This window comes from Pan troglodytes, chromosome 8 (genome assembly GCF_028858775.2).
Source record: "Pan troglodytes isolate AG18354 chromosome 8, NHGRI_mPanTro3-v2.0_pri, whole genome shotgun sequence".
NCBI lineage: Eukaryota > Metazoa > Chordata > Mammalia > Primates > Hominidae > Pan > Pan troglodytes.
In genome coordinates this window covers 59,812,795-59,839,783 of record NC_072406.2, presented here as the reverse complement: position 1 = coordinate 59,839,783, position 26,989 = coordinate 59,812,795, and the positions used below count along the sequence as shown (strand labels likewise).

General features: G+C 41.4%; 2 protein-coding genes across 6 annotated transcripts in view; both read right to left on the bottom strand.

Annotated features, from left to right (window-relative positions):
* The window catches only part of LOC738814 (arf-GAP with GTPase, ANK repeat and PH domain-containing protein 5), a 29,370-nt gene extending 13,822 nt beyond the window's left edge, over positions 1-15,548 (bottom strand). The window contains exons 1-5 of one of the 3 annotated variants that reach the window (XM_063780652.1): positions 15,113-15,548; positions 13,437-13,624; positions 12,999-13,067; positions 10,636-10,704; positions 7,970-8,004 (exon numbers count right to left, since the gene is read on the bottom strand). In XM_063780652.1, coding sequence (XP_063636722.1) covers positions 7,970-8,004; positions 10,636-10,704; positions 12,999-13,067; positions 13,437-13,542 — 279 coding nt within the window. In that variant the 5' untranslated portion in view covers positions 13,543-13,624; positions 15,113-15,548. Of the gene's footprint in view, positions 1-261; positions 363-7,969; positions 8,005-10,635; positions 10,705-12,998; positions 13,068-13,436; positions 14,576-15,112 lie in introns of those variants that run through there. The other 2 variants (XM_063780653.1, XM_054660101.2) reach the window with 2 other exon arrangements.
* Positions 15,549-25,727: 10,179 nt separating this feature from the next.
* ANTXRL (ANTXR like) overlaps positions 25,728-26,989 on the bottom strand; it is a 45,378-nt gene continuing 44,116 nt past the window's right edge. For all 3 annotated transcript variants that reach the window (XM_016918287.4, XM_016918285.4, NM_001328278.1), the window contains 1 exon segment: positions 25,728-26,189. In XM_016918287.4, coding sequence (XP_016773776.2) covers positions 25,773-26,189 — 417 coding nt within the window. In that variant the 3' untranslated portion in view covers positions 25,728-25,772.

Sequence of the window (26,989 nt, the reverse complement as noted above, 5' to 3'; positions counted from 1 at the left end):
CTCACTGTGTTCAACATTGTCTAAAGGCATAAAGGCATCAAAAAGATACACTGTTTCTGGGATTGCTTCTTTGCTAACTGATTTTTCCTTCCACCACGACGTCTAAGATTAAAAGAGAAACTGATACTTAATATTTAGAATCTGGATATCAATATATGGTTGACTCCAATTTCTTAAGCTGATTGCTGAAGAGGACAACCAAATGGCTGAAATAGTTTTAGAATAAAGGAATCTGTCCCTCGGCAGCATAGTTGTACTCACGATATTATTGTCATTGTAAGATAATGCTGGCTGGCTGTGCTGTCATCAAGGAATATTGTCGAACACGAGCCGTATTGTTGACTGAAACGCTCAGTAGATACCTGAAGGGGAAGGGAAGTGTAAGTCAAACTTATCAAAGTGTATTTTTTTCTCAGTTAAAATGTCAAATGACAAAGCACTAAGATATGTCTTACACTCCACGAACTGCCTGAGTGTAGTATCATGTGCACTCTATAGAAAACCCATTGGAGGCTCTCAACTTCCAGAGATGATGTTGAAGATATGGGTTATAAAATGCTGCCCTTAATATGGTACCTGTCATCAAACCTAACAAGGATTTTATGAATTACCATTAAAAATAATGGGAAAAGTCGGCTTTGCCGGGCGCGGTGGCTCACACCTGTAATCCTAGCACTTTGGGAGGTGGAGGCGGGCGGATCACGAGGTCAGGAGATCGAGACCATCCTGGCTAACATGGTGAAACCCCGTCTCTACTAAAAATACAAAAAATTAGCCGGGCATGGTAGCAGGCCCCTGTAGTCCCAGCTACTCGGGAGGCTGAAACAGGAGAATGGGGTGAACCCAGGAGGCGGAGCTTGCAGTGAGCCGAGTTCGAGCCACTGCACTCCAGGCCCGGAGACAAAGTGAGACTCCATCTCAAAAAAAAAAAAAAAAAAAAGTTTAAAATAAGATTTCATTTTTTTTCTACAGCAATAAAAAGCAGCCGAGAATTTCTATTTATTTATTTATTTATTTATTTATTTATTTTTGAGACAGAGTCTCGCTCTGTCGCCCAGGCTGGAGTGCAGTGGCGCGATCTCACCTCACTGCAAGCTCCGCCTCCCGGGTTCACGCCATTCTCCTGACTCAGCCTCCTGAGTAGCTGGGACTACAGGCGCCCGCCACCATGCCCGGCTAACTTTTTGTATTTTTAGTAGAGACGGGGTTTCACCGTGTTAGCCAGGATGGTCTCGATCTCCTCACCTCGCGATCTGCCTGCCTCAGCCTCCCAAAGTACTGGGATTACAGGCGTCAGCCACGGCGCCCAGCCCTTCTATTATTTATTTACTACGATAAAATGTAGTGTATTAAATAATCCTGCTACAAGAGCATTTTATTGCAGTGAATACAAGACTAATGCATTTACTAAATTACTAATCCTAAATGTATTATTTCAGGTGATATTGTTACAAAAGAAGTGTTTCAGATTCAGAGGCTCTGTGTGCCAGGGCTGCTAGGCCACCAACAAGTGAGGAAGCCATAGGTTTCTCTAGTCCTATTTTCTTATGTGGAGGATAAAAAGAGTATCACTTAAATATTCTCTCACACCCTGAAAACAAATGACAACTTAAAAAATCTAACTTTCACTTCATGTTTAAATAAGACTGCCAAGACATGACTCAAATGAGACTCTCAGAGAATACTTTGCATTCACTTCAAAACTTGATCAATTTCATTCTATAAATCATCTGAGCTGCACCTAGCCATTTTCCTGCTCTACCCCTGCTCTCTGCCTAGAATACTGCTTTTCTCTTTCCTTGCTTCAGCAAGCTCGACTCCATCTACCCTCTTGGATCTCTTTGTCGGCAGCCACACCAAAAAATGTATTTTTATACACTAATTAGTTGAATTCACCACTGCTTACAAGATGCTAATTCCTGCAGAGTATTCCCCTCATGAGAAAGTATGCTTCTCCATAAGAGTAAGGGAGGGCCCTTACTCTTCCTACCTCCACCTGCTGAGCATAGAATTTTGAGTAAATCCAAAACTTCGACAAGTGTTTGACAATTCAGTTATCATTTGGAAGGTAAGTCTTACTACATTTAATTACAGCAAAAACACTACTAACAGTTTACTGTTTATAGGTATTATTTAAGGTAGTCACAAAATAGAAACAAATGATCTAACGTCAGTCAGCATAAATGAGAGTATGAAATTTTACAATATTTAACAAGAAATGGAAGGGGTTACTTAGTAGTTTTAAGGTTTAATGACAAAAACTAGAAAATAATCGTACCTAGTAATTTAGTAAGTCAAAATCAAAGCCTTACCATCAAAGGAGCAGTACCCATTGGATGCGGATGCCCACGCACTGACTTCTTCTGCTGTACCTGCTGCCTCTCATTTTAACCCATTAAAAATACTAAAGTTGTTTTCCTTGTAGACATCTTTCACCTCCTTGGTTAGGTCTATTCCTAAGTATTTTATTTTATTTTAGTTTATTTTTGCAGCTACCAGAAAAGGGGTTGAGTTCTTGGTTTGATTCTAAGCTTGGTCGCTTCTGGGGTATAACAGAGCTACCGATTTGTGTACATTAATTTTGTCTCCTGAAACTTTGCTGAATTCATTTATCGGTTCTAGGAGCTTTTTGGAGAAGTCTTTAGGGTTTCCTAGGTATATGATCATATCATCATCAAACAGCAACAGTTTGACTTCCTCTTTACTGATCTGCATGCCTTTTATTGTCTTCTCTTGTGTGATTGCTCTGGCTAGGCCTTCCAGTAGTATGTTGAATACAAGTGAGGATGCTGCATTTTGTCAAATGCTTTTTCTGCATCTGTTAAGATGATCATGTGATTTTTTGTTTTTAATTCTGTTTATGTGGTGTATCACATTTATTGACTTGTGTATGTTAATCCATCCCTGCATCCCTGGTATGAAACCCATTTGATCATGGTGGATTATCTTTTTCTTATTTTTTGAGATGGAGTCTCGCTCTGTTGCCCAGGCTGGAGCATGCAATGCAGTGATCTTGGCTCACTGCAACCTCTGCCTCCGAGGTTCAAGCGATTCTCCTGCCTCAGCCACCTGAGTAGATGGGATTACAGGTGAGCGCCACCACGCCTGGCTAACTTTTGTATTTTTAGTAGAGATGGGGTTTCACCATGTTGGCCAGGCTGGTCTCGAACTCCTGACCTCATGATCCATCCGCCTCAGCCTCCCAAAGTGCTGGGATTACAGGTGTGAGCCACCATGCCTGGCCCGATTATCTTTTTGATATGCCGTTGGGAACTACAAAACATTGCTGAATGAAGTCATGGACACAGACAAATGGAAAGACACCCCATGCTCATGAATGGGTAGAATGAATATTGTGAAAATGACCATACTGCCAAAAGCAATCTACAAATTCAATGCAACTCCCATCAAAATACCACCATCCTTCTTCACAGAACTAGAAAAAACAATCCTGAAATTTATATGGACCAAACAAGAACCGGCACAGCCAAAACAAAACTAAGCAAAAACAACAAATCTGGAGGCATGACATTACCTGATTTCAAACTATACTATAAGGCCATAGTTGCCAAAATAGCACGGTACTGATATAAAAATAGGCACATACACCAATGGAACAGAATAGAGAACCCAGAAATAAACTCAAATACCTATAGCCAACTGATTTTCAACAAAGCCACCTAAAACATAAAGTGAAGAAAGTAAACCCTATTCAACAAATGGTGCTGGGATAATTGGCAAGCCACATGCGGGAGAATGAAACTGGATCCTCAACTCTCACCTTACACAAAAATCAACTCAAGATGGATCAAGGACATAAATCTATGACCTGAAACCATAAAAGTTCTAGAAGATAACATTGGAAAAACCCGTCTAGACACTGGCTTAGGCAAAGACTTCATGACCAAGAACACAAACGCAAATGCAACAGAAACAAATAGGTGAGACTTAACTAAAGAGCTTCTGCACAGGAAAAGGAACAATCAGCAGAGTATACAGACAACCACAGAGTGGGAGGAAATCTTCACAGTCTATACATCTGACAAAGGGCTATTATCCAGAATCTATGAGGAACTCAAACAAATTACAATTACAAAAATATGGAACCAGCCCAAATGCCCATCAATCAATGAGTGGATAAAGAAACTGTGATATACATACATATATATATATATATATATATATATATATATATATATATTTATGATGAATACCACCTCAGCCATAATAAGGAATAAATTCATGGCATTCCCAGCAACCTGGATGGAAGTAAGACTATTATTCTAAGTGAAATAACTCAGCATGGAAAACCAAATATCATGTTCTCTTTCATACGTGGGAGCTAAGCTATGAGGATGCAAAGCCATAAGAATGATACAATGGACTTTGGGGACTTGGGGGAAAGGCTGGGAGGAGGGTGAGGGATAAAAGACTACAAATTGGGCTCAGCGGATACTGCTCAGGTGATGGGTGCACCTAAATCTCACAAATCATCACTAGAGAACTTAGTCATGTCACCAAATGCCACCTGTTCCCCGAGAAACCTATGGAAATAATAAATAAATAAATAAAGTACAGCATTTTTCTCAGCAAACATAAAATAAAACAAAGACTAAAGTTCATATTTTTCACTCTCCTTTTGGGCAAGACAAATTTTAGTTACGTTTTTAAAGAATTAGTAACTTTTTTCCTTTTTCCGAGACAGGGTCTCCCTTGGTTACCCAGGCTGGAGTGCAGTGGTGCAATTATAGTTAACTGCAGCCTCAAACTCCTGAGCTCAGGCGATCCTCTGCCTCAGCCTCCTGAGTAGGTAATACGAAAGGCGCATGCCACCAGGCCTGGCTAATTTGTTATTTAACCTTTTTGTAGACATGAGGTCTTGCTATGTTGACCAGGCTAAAAATGAACAAATCTTTTTTTTTTTTTTTTTTTTTTTTTGAGACGGAGTCTCGCTCTATCGCCCAGGCTGGAGTGCAGTGGCTAATTTTTTGTATTTTTAGTAGAGACGGGGTTTCACCGTGTTAGCCAGGATGGTCTCGATCTCCTGACCTCGTGATCCGCCCGCCTCGGCCTCCCAAAGCGCTGGGATTACAGGCGTGAGCCACCGCGCCCGGCCAAAATGAACAAATCTTAATTAACTTAAATATTTCGAACACCTTGGGCATTCAGGAAAACAGCTCCATTTATGTTGTGAAGTAATGGGAAGCATATGGCAGTGGATAAACTTGGAATGAAAATATTAAACAAGGCCTTAGGAGAAAAGTGTAATATGCTTATTATAGATTCATTAATTTAAAAAATTTTCTGGCTTAATATCATTATACTCAAATTAGACTTTGATTTAAACACAGGTCCTAAATTTGGATTAAATATAATAGATTGACCACAAATTTATTTCGTCTCCCTCCGGAAGCCTCATTAGTCATAAAATAAAGGTTACACCCATGACCAGCACAGAAGGTTGACAGAGATAATTTTTAATAAATGCTGAGACATAAAAAGTAGACAAAGGAGTGGTAAATAACACAGAAACACAACTTTGGTGCCTACAGAAAGTGACTGGAACAGAAGCAAGCCAGTTTGTCTTGCAGAACTAAAGGCAGGTTGTGAACTTACAGGCAAATGGCACTTTGGAAAGTAGGGTAAAATGTAAAAAAAAAAAGCCAGCAAGGTCAGTTGCAAATCTCTAACTAGAGCCCCAAGTCCACCTGTCCTTCCATCTGACAAGAAACTTAGATGTGTGTTCTCTGGATATATCAAACCTGAGAATTTCTGGCTCAGAGATACCATGGCTTAAACCTGAGATATAAAGAAAACTGTACACCAAAAATGGAACTCCAACTTTCTTGGCTAACTCTGCTTTTCCTTTCCAGGCCTGCTTTTACTTTCCAGGCAGAAAATTGGGAGATCCTTCTCAGAAGAAACTGAAATGTCTTCAATAAAGATCCCCAGATAATACACTGAGGTCTCCCAAATGAAAAGCTAGTCAGGCTTCTAAGGCCTCACACTGAGTGCTATCAGTTAACAGAAATCCTGCTTCCAAATAAAGCAGGCCAGGGACCACCACACATTGGAGGGAAGCCTCCAAGAAAAGAGATCAAAACAATAGAAAAAAGGAATTGATAGGACCAGTCAAAATCAGGAGCAAAACTTAAAAAAAAATCTTAAAACACTCTCAAAAAATATAAAATTCAATAGAAATAGTAGAGGATAAAGTCACAGAATATCCCAGAACTAGAATAAAAAGACAAACTGAAAAAAATAGAAGGGGAAAAATTAAAAATCAATGCAGGTGTACTGGTCTAAGCAGCCTAGCATCTGAATAACAAGACTATCAGTAAAAAGGTAACAGAGAAAATAAAAAAGAATTCTCAAGAAGAGATAGTCTGCAGGTTTAGTAGCCTCAATAAAATGAAAAGATCCCCAACAAGCTGTTATAAAATTTCAGAACCTTAGAGAGAGAGATTCTAAAAAGCTTCCGCAGATAACTAAAACCTGGTTGTAAATAACATATCCCACACTGGCAATAGATTCAAAAACAACACTGTAATAAGAGCACAACTGCAAAATGTCTTCAGAACCATAAAATTTAGATTCAACCTAGAGGTGTACTCTCTATCAAAGAGAAGGGATTTTAACATCTCCACCCAGGAAAATGTGTTCAAGTACAACTAGAGACGATAACAGGACAGAAGGAAACACAGAATCTAGGACTCAGGCGATCCCACACAAGACAGCAGTTACGTGAGATCCCAAAAGACTTTAAGGAGTTAGCCCAGAAAAGCAGACATCGAGCATATCTAGGGAAACCCACGCTATATTGAACTAGGATGACAAAAGGCCAAAGAAAGTTGCCCCCCACACACACATAAAAAGGAACAGATGTGTTTTCGCAGATGGAAAATATCTTTGAAAGGCATGTGATAAATGCTACAATACTTGGGGGAAAAACAGCTGTTAGAAAATAGGCAAATGAATGTAGTCAGAAAATTAGCTTCATGCTAAAAAATAATGGATGTGAAAGCAAACAGAGCACCCAGAGGCTACTTAATGATATTTGGATAGATAAACTAACACAGGCTAGGAAAAAAGAAGATCCAGGAGAATTGCAGAAGTGCTCAGATTTCAGAACTGTTTCAGAGACAGGATGAAGGACATGGAATGCAGAGGCACAGTGAAAACACCATATGACTTAGCAGTGAATAATATTTGCAGAGTCATAATCATGTAAATATTACTGATTTAATTAAAAAGTGTGCTACAATTGGAAGAAACAGGGAGAAACATAAGATCATGGTGTAGCGGGGAAGGTACGCTTTTACCTGCTGTGATAGAAAGTCAATAGACAGCGCTGGCAATTAACTTAACTATTCTATTTTTGGTCTTTCATTAAAAATAAGATTAAATATTTAAGGCACTTTTTTTTTTTTTTTTTTTGAGACAGAGTTTCGCTCTGTCGCCCAGGCTGGAGTGCAATGGCACGATCTTGGCTCACTGCAACCTCCGCCTCCTGGGTTCAAGTGATTCTTCTGCCTCAGCCTCCTGAGTAGCTGAGATTACAGGCATGCACCACCACGCCTGGCTACTTTTGTGTTTTTAGTAGATACAGAATTTCACCATGTTGGTCAGGGTTGTCTCAAACTCCTGACCTCAGATGATCAGCCTGCCTCGGCCTCCTAAAGTGCTGTGATTACAGACGTTAGCCACCATGCCCAGCCTTAAGGCAGATCTTTTGAACCAGACTATTGAAATTTAACTTAAATGTCAGAAATCTTTAAAAGGTGGACACGCTAAGCTAAACACTTTTCTGGATAAATTTAATACTCAGGAAAATAGAAGAGATTTAGAAAATCCACAAAAAGAGGTCCATGCTACCACCACCAGATCCACATTGTAATTTAAAGAAATCAAGAGAAACATCCTTTTATGTCAGACTATCAATTTCTTAACTATTTGAGTGTTTACTTACATGGTTTGTACAGTTGCTTCTTCTTATTTCTACAACTAAGAATAAAAAAAAAAACTGGTCACTTCTGATACAAATACCATAAAATAAAAGTAGTTGTTAACATCTTACTGATTACTCCTATGTAAAATGAGACAAAATTCCATTAAAAAAATTTTTTTTCAATAATTTATAATTTAAATTATCTGGCATGATTAATTTCATAAGTCAAATCTAAAAACTTAGTTTTTCATTTAGTTTACTTTTTGTTTCTATTACATACAAATGAAAGAATCCTCATGTACAAAAGAAAAGGGTAAAAAAATTAGGCCAGATGAAAAATTTAGCTAATAAAAAGTTTAACTGTTGCATATATGAGCCATGATCCATTAGTATTCTCTCATTCTGCATTTACACATAGCTTACTTTAATTATCAGACTCTAAGAGCTAACAGCTCTAAGAACTACTTCCTGACCAGACACCTATCTCTAGATGCAACAGAATCCCTGTAAACATCTTGAACCACACTTAGTGGTTATCTACTAATATGTCACTAAAAACAAATCAAAATTAAAAAACGGTCTTTACACAACTGGAAAGTAACGTATCTTAATTTTTTTTTTTTTTGAGATGGAGTCTCACTCTGTCACCTAGGCTCGAGTGCAGTGGCGGGATCTCAGCTCACTGCAACCTCTGCCTCCCAGGTTCAACCAATTCTTTAGCCTTAGCCTCCTGACTAGCTGGGACTACAGGCACGTGCCACCATACCTAGCTAATGGTTTTTTGTATTTTTAGTAGAGACAGAGTTACCCTGTGTTAGCCAGGATGGTCTTGATCTCCTAACCTCGTGATCCACCCACCTCAGCCTCCCAAAGAGCTGGGATTACAGGTGTAAGCCACAGAGCCTGGCCTAAATTTTGATGTTAAAATGAGTATACAAATCTAATTGGACATGGTGTCTGCAGCACAAAAAATCATTTTTTTTCCTCTAAAAAGAGGCCAGAATAAGAAAAGCCCCAAGAGGGACTTGGGCCATGCTTTGTTTCCTACACTGCCTCTGCCTTTGATGCTGGAAGGGCCTTGTAGGCAAAAGTTCCTACCACTGAAGAGTGAGGGACATGGAATAGCTTTTCTTTTACTGCTTCCATGCTCTCTAGGTGTGAGAAGCCCATGGCTCTGGAAGGAACTGGGAAATACAATTCTGATATGTTTTGGATATGTTGCCCCTCCAAGTCTCATGTTAACATGTGACCCTTAATGTTGGAGATAGGGCCTAGTGGGAGGTGTTTGGGTAATGGTAGTGGATTCCTTATGAATGGCTTGGTCCCATCCCCGTGGTAATAAGCAAATTCTCATTATGGTAATTTAAAAGAGTGTGGTACTGGCCAGGTGTGGTGGCTGAAGCCTGTAATCCCAGCACTTTGGGAGGCTGAAGCGGGTAGATCACTTGAGGTCAGGAGTTTCAGACCAGCCTGGCTAACATGGTGAAACCCTGTCTCTACCAAAAATACAGAAATTAGCCAGGTGTTATGGTGCCCACCTATAGTTCCAACTACTCGGGAGGCTGAGGCAGGAGAATTGCTTGAACCTGGGAGATGGAGGTTGTAGTGAGCCAAGATTGTGCCATTGCACTCCAGCCTGGGCAACAGAGTGAGACTCCATTTCAAAAAAAAAAAGAGTGTGGTACCTTCCCCCTTCCCCTCTCTCTTTCACCATGTGGAACCACCTGCTTCCCCTTTGCCTTTTATCATGATTGTAAGTTTGCTGAGGCCCTCACCAGAAGCAGATGTTAAAGCCATGTTTGTACAGCCTGAAAATCTTTGAGCCAATTAAACCTCTTTTTGTTATAAATTACCCAGCCTTAGGTATCTCTTTATAGTAATGTAAAAAATGAAGACAAATTCTAACCAGAAATAACTGACTCAAGATGGGCAAAGTCTACTCAAACTATAAAAACAAAGGTTACAAACTCCCGTGTTTTACTGTGCCGCATTACTTCGCACATTATTATAGAACCCTTACTTGTATTCTTGCTGTTTAAGTCAACTGGAAAACTTGGCTGTGTATGGCTTGTTGGCAAATAAATGAGGATTTAACATAACATTAAGGGAAATAAGCAGGAGTAGGGCACGTTTAAATTTACATTACATCAAATGAAAAAGTTAATAACCTAAAACTTTTGAGTAGCATGAACTTGGATGTGGTAAATGAATGTGGTCAGAGGACTGTGTAAGAGGAGGCCCAAATCACAGGTTCAATCCCTGATGATAAACAACTATGTTTTTTAATTTGTTTAAATGAAAACCAAGCTGAAGCCTAAGTTCTATCATTCATCTTTAAAGTGTACTTTTTGGAGCAAGGGAAAAGGGATTATAAATAAAGATAAATCCATTAATTATAAATAAAGATAAATCCAAGAATTATAAAGAGAAATCCATGACTCCTCCATCACATGACAAGTTAATTGTGTTGATAAAAAGATGGCAAAATGTATAAACAAAAAGGTTACACGTTTTCACTAACATCATAACAACTAAAGGAAAGTATATCACATATTAAAATAAGACAAGTGAACATGTGAAAAGGTGAAAAATTTAAACCAATATGAGTTTTTCTAAATACTTTCTATAACCTGATCAAACAAGAGCTTTTATTCTTTCTCTTGGCAGAAAAAACAATGTCATCTCACCATCTGTTTGAGAGTTCCTCTGGAATATTGTGCTTGCCTCTGGATTGGCAGAAGGGTTAAACTCTAAAGCTATATGCATAGAGGAAGAAAAGAAAAAAAGATGTAATCATTGATAAAAATTTATCAACTCGTTTATTCGACTGCTGCATTTAGGCTATTTCACTATCTCTACTTTGATTCTTATCCATTGAAATGAATGTATAGACATAAGATAGAGCCAGGCAAGATGGCACATGCTTGTAGTCCCAGCTACTCAGGAGGCTGAGATGGGAAAATCACTTGAACCCAGGTCAGGAAGTTGAGGCCAGCATGAGTAACACAATGACACCCTCCTTTATTTAAAAAAAAAAAAAAAGAAGAGGTAAATTTTGGCTTTGAGTTGTGTAAAATCAACTTTGCATAAAATAAATCAAGATGGCAGTAAGTTTTAAAAGACAGGTCTATTTTATAGGCAAAATATAAGATGTATTCTAGAGTTTTTAAAATTTTTAAAAAGTAAATTCATCATATCTGTCACTTCCATTTCATTCTGAGGACACAGAACCTTAGTTCTCTTGAGTAGCTGTCTTCCATAGTCATGTGATATCTCTAAGTTTTCATTTCTTCATTAGCAATACGTAGGGAGAACATACACAGGCCTTATTTGTATTGGAAAGGGCCAAGTGAGACATACATAAACTGTGGTGTAGTCCTAAAGAATGACAATAAAGAGTCATTTTTGGGCTCTCATCCAACACTACCCATCTACTAACTGGTGTGTAACATCCATCAGGCTTTCCTAACATCACCAAGCAGAGTATAAGTTTACACAAGTACTTACATGCTTTGTGTATAAAGGTACAATCAATTAATTCACATAATGCATTTGTTTATTCTAAAGCAATCCTTAAATATCTTGAAATGTGAAGATAGTACTTCCAAGTTACAAAGTCACACTCATAATGAGTCTTAATTATCCTACCTCTTTAAAAATTAAGAGCCCAACCAAAGTTTAAATAGAAGAGCTATAAGACATTTCCTCTACAGTAATGAAATCTCTGGCATTTAAATGAAACCAATAAGCCAACTGGATTTAATATGTTTATGATGCAATGTTTTCTATTTTGAAAATTTCAGTTTTTATTCAAGAACCATATTATTACCCGGAATTACTTTTACTTAGATTCATCTCTTTGCAAAATTTTAGAGGCAAACCAACTAATTGTTTTCTCTTTTCTACCGGCTCCCATCCCCTGCCTCTGCCAGCAGTGTAGAGACTAAAAAACTCCACCTTTCTTTCCTTTTTTTTTTTTTGTGAGACAGAGTCTCACTCTGTCACCCAGGCTGGAGTGCATTGGCGTGATCTCTGCTCACTGCAACCTCCACCTCCCAGGTCCAAGCAATTCTCCTGCCTCAGCCTTGTGAGTAGCTGGAACTACAGTCAGGCGCCACTACGCCCAGCTAATTTTTGTATTTTCTTTTTTAGTAGAGACAGCGTTTCACCATGTTGGCCAGGCTGGTCTCGAACTCCTGACCTCAGGTGATCCGCCTGCCACAGCCTCCCAAAGTGCTGGGATTACAGGCGTGAGCCACCAAGCCCAGCCAAAACTGTGACTTTCTTATCTTTGAACAAGATGCTATTGTCAGGAGGGGAAGGGACAAAGGGGGAGCCACGGCAACAAACACTCTTACAGGGAAGGTCTGACATTTTAACCTGCAATCTTTATATTACACATTAAAAGTCTACATTGACGTTTCATGTCTTTTGAAAGTTTTGACCATGAACCAATCCCCACCTCCCTTTTAGAACAAGGAGGTAAATAAAGTCTGTTAAGTCACCAGAATAAATCTGGAGACACATTTTCTGTTAAAGTAAGAATTTTAAAGTAATCAGAGCCTCATAGGTAAACTCCTTTGAGAAACCCCAAACACACACACACAACCATTTTTCTGCAGCCCCGGCTGTGACATTTCACACCTTTCACAATTATTTTAAGCACTCTCCTTTTTTCTTTTTCCTTCTGTGTTCAAATTACAGTTAGAAGAAACTAAGCAGCTTCTATGAAGGTGACTTAAAGCAGCCCATTAAGAATACCATATAGCCTCTCCCGTGGCAACCTCCATTCTGATTTTAAATAAGAAATCCCCAAATATTTGAATAGGAACTGTCCTGAGATTTGGCTACTTTAACAAAGGAAACAATTAGGCACTTACCTGGCTCCTTCACTTAGGTACCATCTGGATAGGTACAAAGAAAAAATAAGATGGGTACTGAAAAGTTGGGATATTTGAGTTTTTATTGAGAAAAGGAAGAGAATAGCTCAAAGAAGCCTAAACAAAGTCCCACAGGATAATAAACAGAGCTACAGACACTGTTGTCTCACCATCTGTTTGAGAGTTCCTCTGGAATATTGTGCTTGACTCTGGATTGGCAGAAGGGTTAAACTCCAAAGCTATATGTATAGAGGGAGAAAAGAAAAAATATGTAATCATTTATAAAAATTTATCAACTCATTTATTCAACTGCTGCTTATTCGACAAGAGCCATAAATAAATGGTCCCATGCCAGCCTGGGAGAATGAGATGAGAGAGCAAGAACTGGGCGATTGGGAGGGGAGGTGAAAAGAAACCGACTGGACTCGGTGGGGAAAGACTAAGGGGTGGGAATTCAAGGCAGAGCCAGCTTTTATTCCTGGCCAGCCCCCGGGAAAGCTGGCTACAAGCAGAAAGGAGCTCGAAGTGGGGGATGCCTCAAAGGGAACCTTGGGGTCAGCAGCAGCCAGAGGCAAACCGAGGGTAGATGGCACCTATCACCTCCTTACCTTCAGGCATCTCCCGGTCACGAACGTGGTGCATGTGGAGGTCCTCACCAACTTCAACAGTCACCTCAGCAGGCTGTACAGCAGCAGCCATGGGCGCTCCTGCCATCCTGTCCCCAGTTCCTGCCTCATAGATCTCAGATTCAGAGGGACACACCGACCCCTGCTGCTGGTCAAACTCGAGGCTGACGCTAGGGTGCACACGACAGGTCAGTATGTTCCCCATGGGGCGCCTCTACTGTCTGCCACCACCTGTGCCTCTGCTCACAGCTTTGGCCACGCACTCCCACTGTCCTAGGCCGAGGCTATGCTGCACTTGCAGAGATGGTCTTCCCGCTCCTCGCCTGCCCACCTCACAGCGCGGCCCCGGGCACCAGCCCTGGCCCCGGCCCCAGCCCCGGCCCCGGCTAGGGCTGCAGGCCAAGGCCCACACCCTGCTGCCTCCCCTGAGTTGACTTGTCTGGGAGGGTGAAGACCAGCCGGCTTATTTAATAGGTTGTGAACCCAACAAGCGCTGAGAGACACAACAACTGCCTGAAGAGAGAACAGACGGAGCTCCTCCTCCTTCTGTAGTCACCTATAGACTGAAGCCCACTGGTCCCAGGTGGGAGCCCAGGCATGTGGCACACAATGCCCCACCCCACACTTCACAATGCCCTCCCCGACAGCTCACAGTGCCCCACCCTGCCTGCCACCCCTCCCCAACAGCTCAGAATGCCCCTGCCTTGGCTGCCCCACCCTGTGGCTTATGATGCTGCTGCTCTCCTGGCCCCTCGTGCAGTGCCAGTGGGACTAAGGTTTTCATTCATCACCAGCTTCCTGAGATTTTAGTCCTAAGAAAAGCACAGGGTAGTTCATTACTTGAAGCCATCTTCCTCTATGAGTTCTATACAAAGCCTCAGTAGAGTGGGTCCCATTAGCAACCAAGTTGAACAACTTTTATTTGCTGACTGAATATAGATACACCTGAATTGTTGACTGCATTTGTAACTAACTAAACACTCCTCTCCTGTCTTCCAACGAGTGGTCATTTTTGTCCGCAACTTGACCACAGCAATCCCTGGGGCCCTAGCTCTACTCTCAATAAAGAGTTATGGCTGTGTGTGTTGAATGACACCTTAGGACCAATCCTGCCTCCACCTCCTTCTCCATAAAAAAGAAACCTAACTTGCCCCTCCAAGCTCTGAAATGCTGAAACTTACCAACTCCCTTTTCTCCCCACTATTTCTTCCTTCCATGGCAGGGACTTTCAGGTTTTCTTTCTTTTACTAACAAGGCACTAAGCATGATTTTCTCATATAAAATCGAGAGCCATAAAGTGGCTTACCACAGTCCTATTTCAATAAAGATGAATACTCGACATCTGGCAAGTAGTGTGTGCCTGACACTGTGCTATGCTCATTTAACCCTCAGAAACAATCTCATGTTACAGATTTTACAGAAGTTGTTGAGATGGAGAAGGTAAGCAACCTCCCCAAGGTCACATGACTGCTAAGGGTGGGGCCATAGTTTGATCCCAGGTAGTCTGAATTCCCCGATTGCTTAAGCATGAGTATCAGAAAGTATAGCAGTCTGTTTTCACACTGATATAAAGAAACACCTGAGGTTGGGTCATTTTTAAAGGAAAGGGGTTTAATTGACTCAGTTTCGCATGGCTGGGGAGGCCTCAGGAAACTCACAATCATGGCAGAGGGGGAAGTCCTTCAGGAAACTTACAATCATGGCAGAAGGGCAGGTCCGACTTACATGGTGGCCGCACAGAGAGTGGGAACATGTGAAGGAGCAACTGTCAAACATGTATAAAACCATCAGATCTCAGCTGGGCACAGTGGCTCACACTTGTAACCCGAGTACTTTGGGAGGCCAAGGCAGGTGGATCAACTGAGGTCAGGAGTTTGAGACCAGCCTAGCTAATGTAGTGAAATCCTGTCTCTACTAAAAATACAAAAATTAGCTGGGTGTGGTGGTGCATGCCTGTAATCCCAGCTACTCAGGAGGCTGAGGCAGGAGAATCACTGGAACTCAAGAGGCAGAGACTGCAGTGAGCCAAGATCGTGCCATGGCACTCCTGCCTGGACAACAGAGCAAGACTCCATCCCAAAAAACAAAACAAAACAAAACAAAACCCTATAAGATCTCATGAGGACTTACTGAATATCACAAGAACAGCATGAGGATAACTGCCCCCGTGATCCAATCACCTCCCCCTAGGCCCCTCCCTCGACACATCAGGATTATGGGGATTATAATTCATGATGAGATTTGGGTGGGGACATGGCAAAACCATATCAGAAAGTAAAGGTAGAAGTCAAGCTTGGATGGGAAATGACATTGTAGATTATTATTATTATTATTATTTTGAGATGAAGTTTTGCTCCTGTTGCCCAGTGAAATTGTTTCTCTAATTTCATTTTCAGATTGTGTCTTGTAGATGTATAGAAATACAATTGATAAATGATTCTGGCTATTAACCTTTTATGCTTCAACCTTGCTGAACACTATTTCTTTTTTTTTTTTTTTTTTTTGAGACGGAGTTTCGTTCTTGTTGCCCAGGCTGGAGTGCAATGGCGTGATCTTGGCTCACTGCAACTTCCGCCTCCCGGGCTCAAGCAATTCTCCTGCCTCAGCCTCCCAAGTAGCTGGGATTGCAGGCATGCGTCACCATGCCCGGCTAATTTTGTATTTTTAGTAGAGACGGGGTTTCTCCATGTTGGTCAGGCCTGCCTCAGCCTCCCAAAGTGCTAGGACTACAGGCATGAGCCATCGTGCCCAGTCAGATTTGTATATTTTTAAAAGAATTTTTTTTACTTTTTATTTTTTTTTTGAGACAGAGTCTCACTCTGTTGCCCAGGCAGTGGCACAATCATTGCTCACTGCAACCTCCACCTCCTGGGTCCAAGTGATTCTCATTCAAGTGCCTAAGCCTCCCAAGTAGCTGGGATTACAGGATCCCGCCCCCATGCTCAGCTAATGTTTGTATTTTTAGTAGAGATGAGGCTTCACCATGTTGTTCAGGTTGATCTCGAACTCCTGACCTCAGGTGATCCACCTGCCTTGGCCTCCCAAAGTGCTGGGATTGCGGGCATGAGCCACCACTCCCGAACAGAACAACATTTTTTTGATGTGGATTTTAAAATGCCTCCCCTTCTTTCAACATTGATTAAGTCCCTTCTACATGCCAGGCACTGTATGTGTGAAATAGTCCCAACTCTCAATGAGTGTAGGCAGATACACAAACAAAGGCTTAAGGAGGTCAGTTTTCTCAGACCATACTGCTGGACAGTATATGAACCTGGGATACAAACCCACCTCTATTTGACCTCAAATTTGATGCTGGGATGGTTTTAATTTTATTCTGGGAATTTCAGTCATTCAACCATAAAAAGGTGAAAAGTCTCTGTCAGATGTGTGTGTAGTGGTCCGTATAATAAAGACTGAAGGAAGCAACCCAACCAATTAAGAGACTTTCTCTAAAGGCAGAGTAATGCTAAGGGCAGTGGCAGTGACAAAAGTGGAGGAAAAAGTCTGTGATCATTTGGGAGACAGAATAGGAAGTGCTTGGTCATGAGATGTGAAAGAAGAGGGGAAGTAGAAGGAAAACAGAGCTGCTCAGGCTCTGCTGGGGAAGACTGGGTGTGTAGCAGTGCCTTCCTCCTGGCCGAGAATGTAGGAAGAGAAATAGGTAAGGAGGAAAACATAGTTTTTTACTCTCAGTGTCACATTAAAATGGAACTCTCTGGTCAAAAGTTGAATATAAATCTCTGTAGGCTAAGTCCATTTGTGACATCCCAACATATGTTTTCAAAAATAACATACACACTAAATCAAGCCATTAAGCATAACTGGGGAAATTTCCTAAAATTTACATGCTAAAAAATCACCATTTTTCATTTATTACTTTCATGGAGCAACTTTGAATCTATGGTTACAGCAAGTGAGGCACCTTGTATAAAATAAAGCTAATACATGAAATAAAACCATTTAAAATTCTATTGTTCTCAGAGAATGGAGAAAGCAATTGAAGCCATGGGCATGGAGGTGACTGCCTTGAGAAGTTGTGTATAGTAAGGAGAACTGGGAAGAAAGAAGACCTGGAGAATAGGGTGATTTATACGGCATTAAGTGAAGCTTGCAAAAGTGAGCACTGGGAGTCAAGAGACATGTATGAATCAGGAATGGCTGCTCCTGTGAGTTGTTAGAAAGGAGATGATGCCTTCTTTTCATATCGGTAACAGCAGCACCTAGCACAGTGCCTGTTCAATAGGTACTCGACATGTATTATCCCAATGCAGAGTCAAATTTTGCCAGGAGGGCAGGAAAGCTACAAATTAGCTATGGCAACTTAGTGATTGGGCTTGTGTGTCTGTGTGAGCGAGCTGGATGTCAGGCAGTGGGTAAAGTAGTGAACTGGAGGTGAGAAAACAATGACACAAACTCAGGGCTTCTCTTCCCAAGTATTTGGCTGAGAAGAGAGATGTAGTATTAAAGGGAGATATGTGGTAAAGGAAGCCTTTTATTTCAAGATTCAACAAATGCCTGAGTATACTTCTATGTTAAAGGGAAAGAGCCAACAGAGAAAACACATTCTTGAGGTTAGAAGAGAAGGAAGAACTAATGCAGAAGGCCCCAAAAGGCACAGGTGCGTGCAATCTGGATCAGGGACAGATTAGCTTTGGACTCCTACAAAAGCAAGAAGGGAGAAAGGACCATGTGACACTAGAGATATTTCTGGTAAAGGAAAGGTTTAGGAAAAGATCTTTTGATGACCTTTATTTTAACCGAATTTTTTTTTTTTTTTTTTTTTTTTTGCTCTGTCACCCAGGCTGGAGTGCAGTGGCACGATCTCGGCTCACTGCAACCTCTGCCTCCTGGGTTCATGCCATTCTCCTGCCTCAGCCTCCTGATTAGCTGGGACTACAGGTACCCGTTACCATGTCCGGCTAATTTTTTGTATTTTTAGTAAAGACAGGGTTTCAACGTGTTAGCCAGGATGGTCTCCATCTCTTGACTTCGTCATCCGCCCGCCTCGGCCTCCCAAAGTCTGGGATTACAGGCATGAGCCACTGCACCCGGCTACAGACTTAAAAAAAAAAATACTCTGGGAAAAACGATATTATGTATAGAAAAGTCTACACTTCTTGATACAACTAACTAAAAAAAGCCTGATACACTAAACAAAACCCAAATAATGTCTTCCCTAAAAGTGGGTAACTTGAAAAGCAATTCGAGCAAAAATCAATGAGTTCAATTATAAATAAGTATATCAACAAAGTGAAAGATGGGTTTAATTTTTCCCACAAAAAGTTAAAAGAAATAACAGCAGTTTTAGAGGAAGAGGAAAAAATAATAAGAAAATTATATGCAGTTGCAAAATGTGTGACTATTTACAAACTCTAACATATAACTACAAAACGGACCAGAAGAATCATTATCATAGGAAGCAAAGGGTCATTTCAAAAATCAGAGGAGGGATGATTAATATTTAATTTAATTCTATGGAAAAAATTTAAGTAACCTTTGAGGACAAAAATAGGTGATATGTTGAAATGCGGGAAACCACAGTGGAAGGAAAAAGAATTCAAGAAAGCTCAGTTTCAGTAACCAGTATCTAGTAAAATCTTCAGGACCTAGAGGCTACAATCTGCATTAATAGTGTCTGAAGACCTAGAAATGTCATTAAATACCATTTTGGATAATTGTTATAGACTTGAGATGATGTCTATTTAAAGTTACAAGATAGTGCCTGTATTTCTGTATTCATTACAGAAAACAATTGGATATGGAAAAGAAACTAACATGCTATGCCACAATCTCTAAAGAAAGATTAGGGAAGTTTCAGCTTCATTAAAAAAGACAAAAATACTATTATATAATAATAAAGCATTCAATACAACAAGAAGATTTTACTAAATATATATGCACCCAACAATGGAGCATTCAGATTCATAAAACAAATAGTACTATACCTAAGAAAACAGATTGATAGCAATATAATGATAGTGGGGGACTTCAATATCCCAATGACATCACTAGACAGACCATCGAGGTAGAAAATAACAAAGAAACTCTGGACTTAAACTGGACTACAGACCAAATGGATCTAAAAACATTTATAGAGCATTCTACCAACAACCACAGAATATACATTCTTTTCACCTGCACATGAAACATTCTCCAAAATTGACCATAACCTTGGCCATAATGCAAGGCTCAATAAAATAAAATAAAAACTGAAATAATATCAAGTGTCTTCTCAAACCACTGTGAAATGAAATTAGGAATCAATACCAAGAGGAACACTCAAAACTGCACAAGTACATGGAAACTAAACAACTTCCTCCTGAATGACTCTTGGGTAAACAATGAAATTAAGGCAGAAATTTAAAAAAATTCTTTGAAATGAATGAAAACAGAGTCATAAAATACCAAGACATCTGGGAAAGAGCAAAAACAGTACTAAGACAAAAGCTTATAGCCCTAAATGCCTACATCAAAAAGACAGAAAGATCTCAAATTAACAACCTAACATCACAGTTGAAGGAACTAGTAAAAACAGAACAAACCAAACTCAAAGCTAGGAGAAGAAAGGAAATAACAAGGAGCAGAACTAAATGGGATTGAGACTATAAAAAGATACAAAGGATCAAAAAAACAAAAAGTTGGTTCATTGAGGGGATAAACAAAATTGACAGACTGCTAGCTAGATTAACCAAGAAAAATGAGAGAAGATTCAAATAAGCACAATCAGAAATGACAAAAGTGACATTATAAATGATGCTACAGAAATACTAAAGATCATTAGAGACTACTATGAACACCTCTATTCACACAAACTAGAAAACCCAGAGGAAATTGATAAATTCCTGGAAACACAAAATCTCCCAAGACTGAACCAGGAAGAAATAGAAATCCTGAACAGACCAATAATGGATAAGAAAATTGAATTAGTAATAAGAAACTTTCCAAAAACACACACACACAAAATTTCCCAGGACCAGATAAATTCACAGCTTTGTACATCTACCAGATGTACAAGAAGAGCTAGTATCAATCTTACTGAAACTATTCCAAAATATTGATGAGGATCCAGTATCATCCTGATACCAAAATCAGGCAAGGACACAACAAAAAATAAAACTACAGGCCAATATCCTTTATGAACGTACACGCAAAAATCATCAAAAAAATAATACTAGTAAAACAAATCCAGCACTGCATCAAAAAGATAATTCATCACAGTCAAGTGGGCTTTATTCCAGGGATGCAAAGATGGTTAAAGACGGCAAATTAATAAACATGATTCACCGCATAAACAGAACTAAAACAAAAATCATATGATCATCTCAATAGATGCAGAAGAAGCATTCAATAAAATTCAACATCCTTTCATGATAAAAACCCTCGATAAACTAGACATCAAAAGAACATACCTCAAAATAATAAGAGCCATATAAGACAAACCCATAGCCAACGTTATACTGAATGGGGAAAAGTTAAAAGCATTCTCCTTAAGATCTGAAACAAGACAAGAATGCCCACTCTCGCCACTCCTATTTGATATAATACTGGAAGTCCTGGCTAGACCAATCAGGCAAGAGAAAGAAATAGAAGGTATCCAAATTGGAAAAGAGGAAGTCAAATTATCTCTGTTTATGATGATATGATTGTATACCTAGAAAACCCTAAAGACTCTTCCAATAGACTCCTAGACTTGATAAACAACTTTGGTAAAGTTTCATGAGATAAAAATAAATGTACAAAGATCAGTAGCACTTGAATACACCAATAACATGGAAGCTGAGAACCAAATCAAGAACTCAATCTCATTTACAATAGCCACCTAAAAAAAATTACCTAGGAATACATTTAACCAGGACTTGAAAGATCCCTACAAGGGTAACTACGAAACACTGATGAAAGAAACCATAGATGATGCAAATGGAAAAACATCTCATGCTCATGGATTGGAATAATCAATATTGTTAAAATGACCATCTCCCTAAAGCAATCTACAGATATGACACAATTCCTGTCAAATTTTCAACATCATTATTCACAGAACTAGAAAAAAATTCTAAAGTTTATATGAAACAAAATAAAGCCTAACTAGCCAAAGTAATTGTGAGAAAAAAAAAATCCAAAGGCATCATATTGCCTGACTTCAAACTATACTGCAAGGCTATGGTAACTAAAACAGCATGGTACTAGTACAAAAAATGGACATGTAGATCAATGGAACAGAATAGAGAGCCCCCAAATTAAAGCTACATACCTACAATTAATAGATGTTTGACAAAGTCAACAAAAATAGTGGGGAGAGGACAGACACCCTATTCAATAAGTGGTGGTGGAAAAATTGGCTAGCCACATGCAGAAGAATGAAACTGGACTCCCATCTCATTATAAACAAAAATTAATTCAAGATGGATTAAAGACCCAAACAAGACCTGAAACTGTAGAAATCCCAGAAAAAAAAACCTAGGAAAAATGTGGATATCAGCCTAGGCGAATAATTTATGACAAAGACCCCAAAAGCAAATGCAACAAAAACAAAAATAGGCAAATGGAACTTAACTAAACTGGAAAGCTTCTGCCCAGCAAAGTAAATGATCAACAGAGTAAACAGCCAATTTACAGAATGGGAGAAAATATTTGCAAATTATGCTTCCAACAAAGAACTAATATCCAGAATATATAAGGAAATCAACAACTAAACAGAAAAAAAACAAGCAACCTTATTAAAAATTGAGCAAAGGATAAGAATAGACATTTCTCAAAAGAAGAAATATAAACAGGAAGCACATGAAAAATTCTCAACACTGCTAATTATCAGATAAATGCAAATTAGCACCACACTGAAATATCATTTTACACCAGTCAGAATGGCTATTTTTAAAAAGTCAAAAAACAACAGATGTTGTTGTGGATATAGACAAAAGGAAATGTTCATATACTGATGGTGGAAATCTAAATTGGTTCAACACCTATGAAAATCAGAATGGAGATTTCCCAAAGAACTAAAAATAGAACTACCATATGACTCAGTAGTCCAACTACTGGGTATCTATCCAAAGGAAAAGAAATCCTTATATAAAAAAGACACCTCTACTAGTATGTTTATCTCAGCAATATTCACAATAGCAAAGTCATGGAACCAATGGTTGACCAGATAAATAAAATGTAGTATAAATACACTATGAAATACTATGCATCCATAAAAAATGAAATCATGTTCTTTGCAGCAACGTGATGGAGGTGGAGGCCATTATCCTAAATGAACTAACTCAGAAACAGAAAATCAAACACCACACGTTCTCACTTACCAGTAGGAACTAAACAATGGGTACACATGGACATATGGATGGAAATAAGAGATGCTAGGGAATCCAAAACGGGAGAGGGTGGGAGGGGGATGAAGGCTGAAAGACTACCTATGGGAAACAATGTTCAGGATCTAAGTGATGGGTACACTAGAAGCCCAATCTCTACCAGTACACAATATACCCATGTAACGATCATGCACATGTACCCCCTGAATCTAAAATTTAAAAATGCAGCCCACCTGCAACTGAGCCCACCTGCATGATCAAGGGCTGTGTCCCTTTTCTCCCTTCACCAGGATGATGCCAAACCTGGGGAATCAACTCAGCTGGAGAGGAGGAAGCAGGGAAGGAGTGGCCCATGGAAGCATGGCTGGCAAAGTTCCCTCTGCCTGCCCCTGCTATCACTGTCCAACACAGAAAGCCTGGGAGGGTCCCTGTGGGTGGCCAGGGTGGAGGGTTCCTCCCCTCCGATGTCTTCTGAGCTCACCTTCTTAATATATGACTTCCTCCCTTGAGGGATGAGGAAGGATGACAGGCCCTAGCTTGAGTTCATGTTGGCTAAACTCCAAAGGCTCTCAATCCCCCTTAACAAACAAGTATGTTGATTTCCCCAGGATCATATAAAGCTCTTCATGAAATTGCACATACATTTCTTCCTATGGGGTCTCAGAGTTGCAGGGACGGGAAGCAACATCTTCATGTTTCCACATGGGTAACACAGAAGAAATAAAGTCTCTGTACACTTTCAGGTTATTTCAACTCCCTTTCTGCCTAATGAAAGCTTTCCCACACTTTTCCTGGTGTCATGAATACAGTGAACATTTTCTCCCTTAGTCTTGAGAGATACACAGTCCCAGGCACCTTGTAAAGTTGCCTTGGCTGCCCTGGGCACATTTGTATGTGGCTGTAGGCATTAGGCAGCTGGGCCAGACAGTCTAGAGCCAGAGGGTGCACTGTCTGGCTGGCTGTCCCTTCCACACCTGCGGGCATGCATCCTACCTCTCTGGACCCTGTCTCATTGCGCTGCACACGGGCCATGCACCTGCTCACCAGGCACCAGGTGCCCTTGTCATAAATATCTCCACCTGTCTAGCAATGAAGTGGGAACGCTCAATTCTTTGTGCAAATCTCTGTATTTACAGGACCAGAGGTGTTTTGTTTTGTGAAACAAAAACTCTCTAAAAAACAAAGCAAGACAAAAAATTGATGAAGCCAGGCCTCCCATTCCAGGAAGAACGTTGAGAAGTGAAGTGTGGAGGGGCAGCATGTTCTCGAGTACCCACAGTTGCTCAGGGAATGAGCCTCCAAATGGGGAAAAAACAAATGACTAGGTCCCGTCCACCCCCAGGGGCTCTAGCATCCTCTTCCATTTCCTCAACATTGACCTGGCTCATTTCTCTGGATGCCTTGTGCAAGGCGTTGTGTGCCTGGAAAAGCCTCTCATAACCAGCTTGGGAGACAGATGTGCAGACACAGAGGGGAGAGGCTGGGGAAGGGTGGGAGAGGCAGGCTTCCCATCATGGCAGCTGGCAGGACCCAGATGCAGAGTCCAGGCTGCAGCAGGACAGGAGGGTGCAAGACGGAGAAGGGGGACAAGAAAAAGTAATTCCTCAGGATGATGGCACTGAAGGTTAAAGTCATGTGACCTAGAGAAAGCCCCCAAAGCCCTACACACAGAGGCAAGACATTGTGATGAAGCCTTAAAACAAAGAAACGAACAAACAAACATGGGAGGGGGGACAGTGTGGTTATCACTGTCAAATTAGTCAATATTGTTTAAAATCCAAATCTGGTATATTTTTAACTTGTACTTGTCTTTCAGAATTTCTGTGGAAAAGCATCAATATTGCATTCCAGTAGATGGGGGAGGTGGAGAGCCGTTTATTTACTCTCAAAGATGGATTAGGGATGACTGGACAACCTCAGCCATAGCTCCCCTCTCCTGACTTGCTCAGGAGCCCCATGTGGGGTGCCCATGGCCTGTGTGGGTGGCACCTTGGGCAGTCATGCAGCCACCATGTGCACACAGTGGGCGGTGGGACACTGCCTGTTGACACTCATCTCTGTTGGGGCTGTGGTTTCTTCTATGGGGACAAATGATTAAGGAGGGAAGTTTACCTTTTCTCGTGAAATGAGGAGGATTCCCTGAAATTTGCCTGGTCTTGGGGATGGTGTGGGGTATCTGGGAAGATAATTAGCATTTCCAGAAAGGGCCTCACTGCCTTCTGGGACACATTCAGAATTTGAGTAGCCAAAAAATGGAAACCAGGGACAAGAAGATGAGTACAGTAAGTGAGATATGCAAGTATTTTTCCTTTCAAAAAGCTAGGCAGGGGCCGGGTGCTGTGGCTCACGCCTGTAATCCCGACACTTTGGGAGGCCGAGGTGGGTGGATCACCTGAGGTCAGGAGTTTGAGACCAGCCTGACCAACATGGTGAAACCCCATTTTTACTAAAAATACAAAAATTAGCCAGGCATGGTGGCAGGCTCCTGTAATCCCAACTACTCGGGAGGCTGAGGCAGGAGAATCACTTGAACCCAGGACGTGGAGGTTGCAGTGAGTTGAGATCACACCATTGCACTCAGCCTGGGCCTGGGCGACAGAGCGAGACTCTGTCTCAAACAACAACAACAACAACAACAACAACAACAACAACAACAACAAAAAGCTAGGCAGGGATACACAGTATTGAATTCATATTTCAAACACTTTTTGAGCTTTTTAAATGGAGAATTTGGCCTAAGACCTCATGTGTCCCAGCCCTTGATGACAGATGAATTTGGGGCTGTTGGGAGTGGAATGCATCCATGCCTGGCATCCCAACGGCACCAGGGCATCAGTGTCGTGGCAGGTGCAGTATAAATCCAGCTCACTCAAAAGACAAGCTCCCTGGTGTCAAACACAATCAACTTTAGTTGATCAGCAAGAATTCAACTCCTTTGACCGCAAGAAAAGACTCAATGTATATGTCCAGTTCAGCAACAAAAGCCTGTTAATCTTGGGTGTTTGGTGCCTTAGAAGTTGGGCTCTGAAGGGGGGAGTGACAAAGGGGGTTCTGCAGTGTGCCTGAGCAGTGGGGACAGCAGCGGCAGCATCCTGGAGGGAGGCCTCAAGCACCTAGCTGGGGGGAGGCGGCACCTGGAGGAGCAGGTGAGGGGGAGGCACTCCCGGCTGGGTTGAAGGCAGCTCTTTGGGTTGCACAGAGTCTGTGCTTGGGAAAAGTACTCCGGGCTGTGTCTCAGGCAGATCCTTGGGCTGCAGGGAGCCTGTTTGAGGGCGAGGCACTCCCGGCTGTGTCTCAGGCACATCCTTGGGCTGCAGGGAGCCTGTGGTAGGGAAAGGCACTCCTGGCTGTGTGGAAAGCAGATCCTTGGGCAGCAGGGACCCTGTGCATATTGGGACTGTGCAAGGGCTAAGCTGAGGTACCTCCCCTGTAGGGAAGAGAAGAGAGAGAAGGTCACTGTGATGGCATTCGAACTGGGCTCAGAAGGCTGCGGTTGCCTGGCTCAAGGGATGGGGCCAGGACCCATCGGGACCCACAGGGTGGGCCTTGTTGTGCTCCTCCTCTCTCCCCTGGGTGCTGCCTCCAGCCTGGACTCCTCCTTCCAGACTCAGCTGTAGCGTTAAAAGTCCCCTCTTCCTCTCCAGGCAGCCCTGGGTCTCTGACTCTGGACTCCCTCAGCCCTCCAGTCGAAATTGTTTGCTTCCCCCTGGTAGCTAGGAGGAGGCCCCAATTACCTCTGTGCCCCAGCATGGCACAGAAGGCTCTAGTGAGCATGTGGAAGGGATGAGTGCTCACCACAGCCCTCAAGGCTGGCTCCAGGGACCCTTGGGTGGCTGATGAGCTGAGAAGGCAGCAGCTCCATGGTTACCTTGGTTTGGGAAGAGGATGATCCAGACCCGTAGGAAGAGCAAACTCTGTTTTGCAGAAGCAGCTGCTTTGCTTTCATCTTGGGCACACACTAGTGTAGCCAACTCACCACCCACACAGCTGCAAGCCACACAGAGATTGTCTCTGTGTTCGTCTGCGATGCCTTTCTCTCTGCTGGCTTCTTATGCTCATGATCGGGGCAAGCCTGTCTGAAGACTTGATCAGGGCCTTTCAAAAAGGCCCTCAGGGTCACTCTAAGTAAGGTCAAAGGGACTGGGGTTCAATCTAGCCTCTGACCTCAGGCAAGTCACTCAACCTCTTGGGAATGGCTTTCCCATCTCTCAAATGGGCCCAGCAATA